The 9,085-nt window shown below is 46.0% G+C and overlaps 2 protein-coding genes across 2 annotated transcripts; one reads left to right on the plus strand and one right to left on the minus strand.

The window, feature by feature from the left end:
• Nucleotides 1–557: 557 nt before the first annotated feature.
• LOC311328934 (segregation and condensation protein A-like) lies at nt 558–1,187 on the minus strand (the record flags this gene model as incomplete). Its single annotated transcript, XM_084462828.1, has 1 exon — nt 558–1,187. The coding sequence occupies one exon, from the start codon at nt 1,185–1,187 to the stop codon at nt 558–560; it is 630 nt and encodes a 209-aa protein (XP_084318954.1).
• Nucleotides 1,188–3,176: 1,989 nt separating this feature from the next.
• LOC311328935 (ribosomal large subunit pseudouridine synthase B-like) lies at nt 3,177–4,058 on the plus strand (the record flags this gene model as incomplete). The annotated part of the gene is made up of 1 exon (XM_084462829.1): nt 3,177–4,058. One exon carries the CDS (start codon nt 3,177–3,179, stop codon nt 4,056–4,058), a length of 882 nt encoding a protein of 293 aa, XP_084318955.1.
• Nucleotides 4,059–9,085: the final 5,027 nt, after the last annotated feature.

Below are 9,085 nucleotides of genomic sequence, written 5' to 3' on the forward strand. Positions count from 1 at the left end.
TGTATCTCCAGTGATTTTGCGATTTCTTCAAGATCCCTAATTTCCGATAGCGGTGGTAATTCGTTGAGGTTCTGAAGGTTTAAGTAATCCAAAAACTGTCGTGTGGTGGCAAACATTGCCGGTCTTCCTGGTACATCACGATGGCCTACGACCCGAACCCATTCACGCTCCTGCAATGTGCGGATAATATTACTGCTGACACTGACACCACGCATATCTTCAATCTCCCCACGGGTAATGGGCTGGCGATAGGCAATCAGGGCTAGGGTTTCAAGCATGGCTCTAGTGTAGCGTTGGGGTTTGTCATCCCAGAGCCCTCCAATCCATGGAGCCATTTGCTGGCGCACCTGAAAGCGAAAGCCTGAGGCTACCTGTTTCAGTTCAAAGGCTCGACCTTCGCAGGCTTCAGAAACCGCTACTAATGCTTCACGGATTTCATTACCGTCCGGGCGCTCTTCTTCCATAAAAAGGGCAGCCAGTTGTTCTATGTTCAGAGGCCGGTTGCTGGCCATGATGGCCGCTTCCAAGATCAGTGAGAGTACAGGCTTTTCGCTCATTTATTCGACCCGTGCTTTCACATGAATCTGCCCAAAAGGCTCGCTCTGTACCAGTTCTATCATGGATTCCTTGATCAGTTCCATAATGGCCATAAACGTAACCACCACCCCCAGTCGGCCTTCACTAACCCTATAGAGGGCCACAAACGGTGTAAACCGTTCGGTGGAGAGCATGGCCAGCACTTCACTCATTCGTTCCCGAACGGAAATGGTCTCTTCGGTCACATGGTGGTGCTCAAACATATCCGCCCTGCGCATTACTGCGCTGAGGGCCATCAGGACCTCCTGCAGATCAACATCCGGGTGAACCTTGACCAGTTCGTAGTACGGCGCTTGAACCTTTGATGACCAAGTATCACGACCAATTCTGGGCAGTTCATCGAGATCTTCAGCTGCTTTTTTAAAGCGCTCGTACTCTTGCAGCCGGCGAACCAGTTCAGCACGAGGATCGTCTTCTTCCTCTTCACTTTCACTGACTCTTGGTAGCAACATACGGGATTTAATTTCAGCCAAAGTAGCTGCCATCACTAAGTATTCTGCTACCAGTTCAAACTGGGAGCCCTCCATCAGTTTGACGTATTCCATGTACTGATTGGTGATCTGGGCTACCCGGATATCCAGTATATCCATATTGTTGCGTTTGATCAGATAGAGCAGAAGATCCAGCGGACCCTCAAAGGCTTCCAAGAATACTTCCAGTGCATCAGGAGGGATATAGAGATCGTTCGGCAACTTGGTGAATGGTTGACCCTTAACCAGTGCCAGCGACCTATCTACTTTTTCACGTGCATCGGAAACAATTTTTGCTTCCGCTAGGGCTGAAGTCTGTTCTGGTTGTTCTGCCACGGCTTGCGTCGTGGTCATGGGTAGTTCACCTCTTGCTAGCTATGCGTTTGTCCCTGTATCAACCATGACCTTGGGTACGGAGGTTTGAAGGCTTATTTGTTAAGCAGTTCCATCATGCCTGCAAGAACGAGGTTCTGTCTAGGTAGTAGTTCCCGCGAGGTATAAATCGATCCCGTATAGCTGTAGTCGCTTGATGCTTAAGGTTTTCAAGTATTCTGGAGCAATAGCAAGTACGTACCCAGTATCTTCACGCTATGTTCGACTTTTCTTACTTCCCAGAAAGTCTAGCATTCCCATATTTTCAAGGGATTCAGCCAATACGACACACTCTGGCAAACCAAGAATAACGCCAACCTTACACGCAGATAACTGGCAGATTAAGCACACGTAAACAACCGGCAGATCAAGCATAATTAACGTAAATTAGACACTCCAATTTTGGCTACAGCCCTAGAATTTTAAGGGTCTGAGTCATAGTGATGTTTTTTGAGAAGTGCACAATGTCTCCTTAGTAGCCTTTGCCAGCCAATCAAGTACTCAAATCACATTTCCCCTGTAACATGAATATGTACAAAAAAGCTTGAGCCTATGTAGCGCAGTGTTCCATCTCATAGAACTCACGTTAGTTCGACGCTCAGGGAGCCATTTGTACACCTCTTGCTATAGGTGCGGCTCTTTTGATACGACAATGCAGCCAATAAGACATCACGATTTTCGATATCCGGTAACGACAACCATGATGTCTTATTGGCTGCATTGTCATATCAAAAGAACTACACCACATGTCTTATGCATTTACACTACAAAATACATTCCAGCTTTTAACATCTCGCTAAGGAGACATACTGATTATCCATTAACTGATTCAGAGCTTGCGACTCGTGCTGACTAATTTCCTTCCCACATGCACCTATGCATTTGGTGACCAGTGCCGGACGTGATTTTCCAGCATGAATTATCACAAGTTCTTGGTTGTGCGTCATCTTCCCACAACAGCTGCAGGGACGCTCAATAGCCGATTCAAACATTAATTATTCCTGATTTTTAGTAAGTTACGTGAGTTCGACACTTCAAGTTTGTCTGTATCCCTTGGATTTTAAGGGTTTTGGGCATAATGGTGTTTTTTTTTAAAAAAGTGCCTATGGCCCTTCGGAACCTTTGCCAGCCAATAAAGTATTTAGATCACTCTTTCCCTGTAGCATGAAATGTACCCAAAGACTAAATCCTATGTAGCACAAGGGACTAACTCGTCGAACTCACGCTAAGTCATCATCAAGCACCCAAGGGCATTAGTTTATATGACTTATGTATGTTCCATAAACCCAGCGGCATGGTAGAACCGCCGATTTTGATTTTCTGCAGGCTAGTCATCTTGGTCTTTGAAGTCAACCGCAAGAACACGCAACTTCAAAGTATTTGATGGCCTTATATAGCTGTGGCACATAGTCATAAAGCATCTGATTCTAGGCGTTGTAAGGAATGTACTCGTTATATGCCACTGCCACTGCCACTGCCACTGCTGTCTATTTTTTAGATTTCCACTACGATTAAGGTATCTTAGTTACTCCCTCTCCCACTGAATAGTACTCCATTTTTACGGATATAGATAGCCTCTTAACAGATTATGTCATACCTATTCAAAACCTTGTGATCAGCCCTATCATATCAAACAACACATTTCACTGCGGCTCAACTTGGTTGTCTGCACCCTGCCCTGTCGCTATACTGCCAGTCCTCTCATTGAACACTGGCCGGTCACACCGCCAATATCACATGACTATTGAAGACACACTCCCTCCACATGGCGAAAAACTGCACAAGATATTGGCTGGTGCTGGCCTTGGCTCACGCCGTGAGATAGAGCGCTGGATTTACGGAGGTCTGGTTTCGGTCAATGGCAAAAAAGCAACTCTGGGTGATCGTGCCTCCCGTTTTGATACCGTCACCGTCAATGGTAGACCAGTAAACCTGGACGCCTATGCTGCCGGTATTCGCCGAGTTATCGCCTATAACAAGCCTGAAGGTGAAATCTGCACTCACTCAGATGAAGAAGGCCGTCCGACAGTTTTTGATAAACTCCCGAAGCTGAAAGGCGAGCGCTGGATTTCTATTGGTCGACTCGACCTGAATACTTCTGGCTTATTGATGCTTACCAATGATGGGGAGCTGGCCAGCCGTCTGATGCACCCCTCAAACACTGTTGAGCGGGAATACGCAGTACGTGTTATGGGAGACATAACCCCACAGAAAGTAAAAAACCTGTTTGAAGGTGTAGAACTTGGAGACGGTATGGCCCGCTTTACCGATATCGTTGATTCTGGAGGTACCGGCATCAACCACTGGTTCCATGTTTGCATTTTGGAAGGCCGCAACCGGGAAGTTCGTCGCCTGTGGGAATCTCAGAAACTTAAAGTCAGCCGGTTGAAGCGAGTTCGTTTTGGCAGCATGATCATTCCAGACCATCTCCGCCAAGGGCAATTTCAGGATCTGGACAAGCAGGATATCGATGCCCTCGCAGCTCTGGTTGGCCTGCCACCAGCACAATGCTTCCACAAAAAAAAACAGGATCGCCTGAAGAAGAATGAAGTACAGGCCAAGAAAGTGAAAGGCAGCGCCCGACGTTTCGGACAACATCCAAAAAAACGTATCAGATAAGCTAAAGTGCCTGTTGCCGTTTCGTTGAGAGCTCAGCACATCAGGGTATCCCTATGGCTAGACTAGGAGTGGCATTGCAGGAAGGCTGGTTGCCTTTCAAAATGCCGCAACAAAGCGATAGGTGGTGCCATAGTGCGTACTTCTGATAGCTCAGAAAAACACCATCTTCCTTGTCAGGCTTGATTGACGTAGGATAGATACGCACGCCACAAATCTCTTGCGTATATGACATTTTGCTAATCCACTGAGCCTAGCAACGAAACGTCCACAGGTCCTAACAGGATTTCCCAATCCTCAAATGAACCTGAAAAGAGCGTAAGCCAGTGATTTTAGCCATTTAATTCAAAAATGGTTTAGGGGTGGCTCTTTTGATACAACAATGCAGCCACTAAAACATCTTAGTTTTCGATATATCAGGTAACGAAAAAGAGACGGTTTTCTGGTGAGATAACGTCGTCAAACCAATAACTCCATAACACTGTATCTTGTGAACGCATCCTGCGCCAATACCATCGCTTATTCATTCTTATCACCAGCTCGTTATCATTTGGACGCTATCATTCAGCACCTTGAATCCACTCTCAATAAGAGTATGGCGCCATATAGAGCTATATCCAAACTGAAGACAACGAAGTGTTGCGCCTTCTCCTCCAATGGTATCTAGATAAGCAGGCTAATGATAAACCGCAGCAATCGTCTGTACTGGGTAGCGACGGTGAGCAAAGACATTACGTCAGAAAAAATATCTCCCAACAACTGACCAGCTAGTTTGGTTATGTAGTAGTCAGGCGTCGCCATTACAGCCAGCAGAAGCAATCCAGCTAGTTTCCGCTGGATACTCAGTTAAACCTCAATACTGACAAGTACTCTGATAGCATGAAGAAAAAATTTGTCAGCGATATGATGGATCGCTCTTATGATCGAACGATTAAATGACATCGTGAAAGTTGCCCAAGTATAATTGGAAAGGGTGTGGTTCTTTTGATACTACAACGCAGTCGCTAAAACCTCATGGTTTTCGATATATCCAGTAACGTAAAAGAGACGGTTTTATGGTGATATAACGTCATCAAACCAATAACTACATAACACCGTCTATTGTGAACGCATCTTGCTCCAATACCATCGATTATTCATTCTTCTCACCAGTTCGTGCTCATTTGTACGCTATCATTCAGCGCTTTAGTCCACTTTCCAACAAGAGCATGCAGCCATAGAGAGCTATATCAGGACTAAAGGCAACAGTGTTGCGCCTTCTCCTCAAGAATATCTGGATAAACAGGCCAATGATGAGCAGCAGCAATCGTCGGTAACGAGTAGCGACGGTGAGCAGAGAAATCACCTTAGGAAAAATACCTCCAGACAACTGACCAGCTTGTTTGGTTCGGTCGTAGTTACAACCAGCGGAAGCAATCAAGTGTGTTTCCGCTGGGTGCTCAGTTAACCCTCAATACTGACAAGTACTCTGATGTCATGAGGAAAAAAATTGTCAGTATGTTATGGATCGCTATTATGATAGAACGATTAAACGACATCGTGAGAGTTGCCACTGTATGGTTGGAGAACTACATGCTATGCAACTGGTAGCGAATACGGCTAAAGACTGTGAAGCTTTTTACGAACAGTGCAAGGTTGTGATTGAGCAAACAGAAAATCTCAGATCATCAGTTTTAACGGTAAATACTTGGTGATGCGTTAGGAATAGTTAAGGGAAGCAACACGGGAGAACGCGCAAAAGAGTCAGCAGAAGCTGCAAACTAGGCTCAGTTCGGGAGAGAAGAAAGATCGCAAACGAATGACACAGGTAGCCACCGTTTATACGGTAAAACCCAATCCTCGAACGGCAGGATCGGTCATATATATGGATTGGAAGCGACAACGTTGTTAAATTACGTCCTCCAACCAAGAATAAGAAAGTGTGGCTCAGTGTAGAAAGAGAGGCTTAATCTGTGATAGTAGAAGCTTTCGAATAAGCGCTCAGGCGAGATCCTTAGCAGACACGACAGTGGGTCATTGTTATTGATGGGTACCATTATCAGCGGATAACTGATTACCGTGATTATGAAAAAAAAGGCAGTTAAGGCAACCATCATAATGGACTGTATACGTGTACTTGAATATCTGTGGAAAGCCGGTCACTGCTTACACGACAAGGGGGATGAGGCTATTGAAAGCTGGGTGGCAAAACGGTTACTGAAGATACTCAGGAGAGAGTATGACAAAGTGGCCATGGGAATCCGGCAAAGTACGAACAAGAGAGGTCTGACAAAACGTGAGGCAATTTATAAGTGTGCAGACTAGCTTCAAAAAACCCGTCCCAGCCTCTGCTATGACAAGGCGCTATATGCTGTCTATCCTATTCTATGGGAGTCATTGAGTAAGCTTGCCGCCATTTGATCAATGACCGTATGGATCTAACCTCGGCACAGTGAAGTTTGCAAGAAGCAGAGGCTGTATTGAAGCGACGCTCACTGTCTTCAAGTGGAGATTGGCAGGCGTATTGGAACTTCCATAAGGAATGCTCTCGCCTTCGTAATCATGAAAAACTAATGGATGTGACGTCATAGCAATGGAACCCCAGCAGACGGAATTTAACAACGTGTCGCTCTTCCGATCCATATCCATGACAGATTCTGCCGTTAGAGGATTGGGTTTTATCGCATAAACGATAACTACCTGTGCCATTTGTTTGCGATCTTTCTTCTCTCCCGGACTGACTTGGATTGCAACTTCTGCTGCCTCTTTTGCGCGTTATTCCTAGTTGCTTCCCTCAACCATTCTTAGCGCATCACCAAGCCCTTAGCGTCAACACTGGAAATCTACAGGTATCCTGTGTGCTCAATCACAACCTTGAGCTGTTCGTAAAAAGCCTCAAAGTCTTGAGCCGTACCCGCTACCAGTTGCATAGTCTGTCGTTTTCCAACCGTACTTGGGCAACTCTCACGATGTGTTTAATCGTTCGATTATAAAAGCTATCCATCACATCACTGCACTTTTTCCCTCACGCCATCAGAGTACTGGTCAGTATTGAAGTTTAACTGAGTATCCAGCGAAAACACACTGGATTACTTCCGCTGGCTGTAACTGCGACGCCTAACTACGACAGAACCAAACAAGCTGGTCAGTTGTCGGGAGGTATTTCCCCTAACGTAATTCCTCTGCTCACCGTCGCTACCAGCGACCGACGATTGCTGTGGATCATCATGGGCCTGCTTATACAGATACCATTGAAGGAAAAGGCGCAACACTTCGTTACCTTCAGTCCGGAGATAGCTCTCTATGGTGCCATGCTCTTGTTGGAGAGTGGATTAGAGGTACTGAATGATAGCGTCCAAATGATCACGAGCTGGTCAGCAGAATGAATAATCAATGGTATTGCCGCAGGATGCGTTCACAAAAGACGATGTCATGGAGTTATTGGTTTGACGATGTTATATCACTATAAAACTGTCTCTTTTTCGTACTGGATATATCGAAAACCATGATATTTTAGCGTATGCAATGTCGTATTAAAAGAACCGTACCATATGTAGTTATTGGTTTAACAACATTATATCACCATAAAACAGTCTCTTTTTCGTTACCGGATATATCGAAAACCCTGATGTTTGAGCGGTGGCATTGTCGTATCAAAAGAACCACACCCAAACTGATTACCTAGATTATGAAAAAGAAGGTAGTTAAGGCAACCATCATCATGAACTTTATCCATGTACTTGAATATCTATGTAAAGCCGGCCACTGCTGACACGAAAATGGGGATTAGGCTATTGAAAGCTGGGTGGCAAAACGGTCCATGAAGATACTCAGGAGAGAGTCTGACAAGGTGGCAGGGGAATCCGGCAAAGTGTTAATAAAAGAGATCTGACAAAACTAGAGGCCATTGATAAGTATGCAGACTATCTTCACAAAACGTCCTAACCTCTGCTACGACAAGGCGCTGGATGCTGGCTCTACGATTACCAGTGAGTCACTGAGGGAGCTTACGCCATTTGATCAGTGACCGTATGGATCTAACCGGGGCAAAGTAGAGTTTGCAAGGGGCAGAGGCTGTATTGAAGATACGCTCACTGGATTCAAGTGGAGATTCCGGCGTATTGGAACTTCCATAAGGCATTCTCTCGCCTTCGTAATCACGGAGAACTAATTAATGGGGCGTCGTAGCAAGTGAACCACCCCTAACTTTCAGGGTCTCTCAAAAGGTAGAACATCGCGTAAATAATGGAATCATAGAATAATGGATCACAACATAAGACCTCCTAGTCATTCTGGATCATCCAATTTAATAACATCCACTCTGAATGATGATCATGTAGATGAAGGTGGAGCAAAATATATTCCGCCTTCTGAAACTGCTTCGTCGGAAACAAAGCCATTAATGATCCGTGCTGTAATACGGCAAGAAGATATTCGCGCGCGCAATTTGAAAGAGCTAATTGTTAGTGGGAAATTTTCAAATAACGTTCATTACAAAGTCGATGGCCACCTTAATCTTAGAGGTTGCACCGTCCTGACGGCCCTGCCCGAGCACATCTGCGTGGTTGGCAACCTTTATCTTGACGATTGCACTGGCCTGACGGCCCTGCCCGAGAACATATCCGTGAGGGGCGGCCTTTCTCTTGACGGTTGCACTGGCCTGACGGCCCTGCCAGAGAACCTCTTCAATGGAGGCTCCATTTCTCTTAACGGTTGCACCAGCCTAACGACCCTGCCAGAGAACATTTCCGTGTGGCGCAACCTTTCTCTCAAAGGTTGCACCGGCCTGACGTCCCTGCCAGAGAACCTAACCGTTGGGGGCTACCTTTCTCTTATAGATTGCACCGGCCTAACTGCCATGCCCGATAACCTCTCCGTATGTGGCGACCTTTGTTTTGATGGTTGCACCGGCCTCACTGGTCTGCCCGAGAACCTTGCCGTTAGTGGCTACCTTTCTCTTGACGGTTGCCACGGCCTAACGTCAATGCCCGAGAACCTCTTCGTGGGAGGCGACCTTTCTCTCGGAAGTTGCACCGGCCTGACGGCCCTGC

This window comes from Borostomias antarcticus (genome assembly GCF_949987555.1).
Source record: "Borostomias antarcticus genome assembly, contig: scaffold_194, whole genome shotgun sequence".
Taxonomy (NCBI): Eukaryota; Metazoa; Chordata; class Actinopteri; order Stomiiformes; family Stomiidae; genus Borostomias; species Borostomias antarcticus.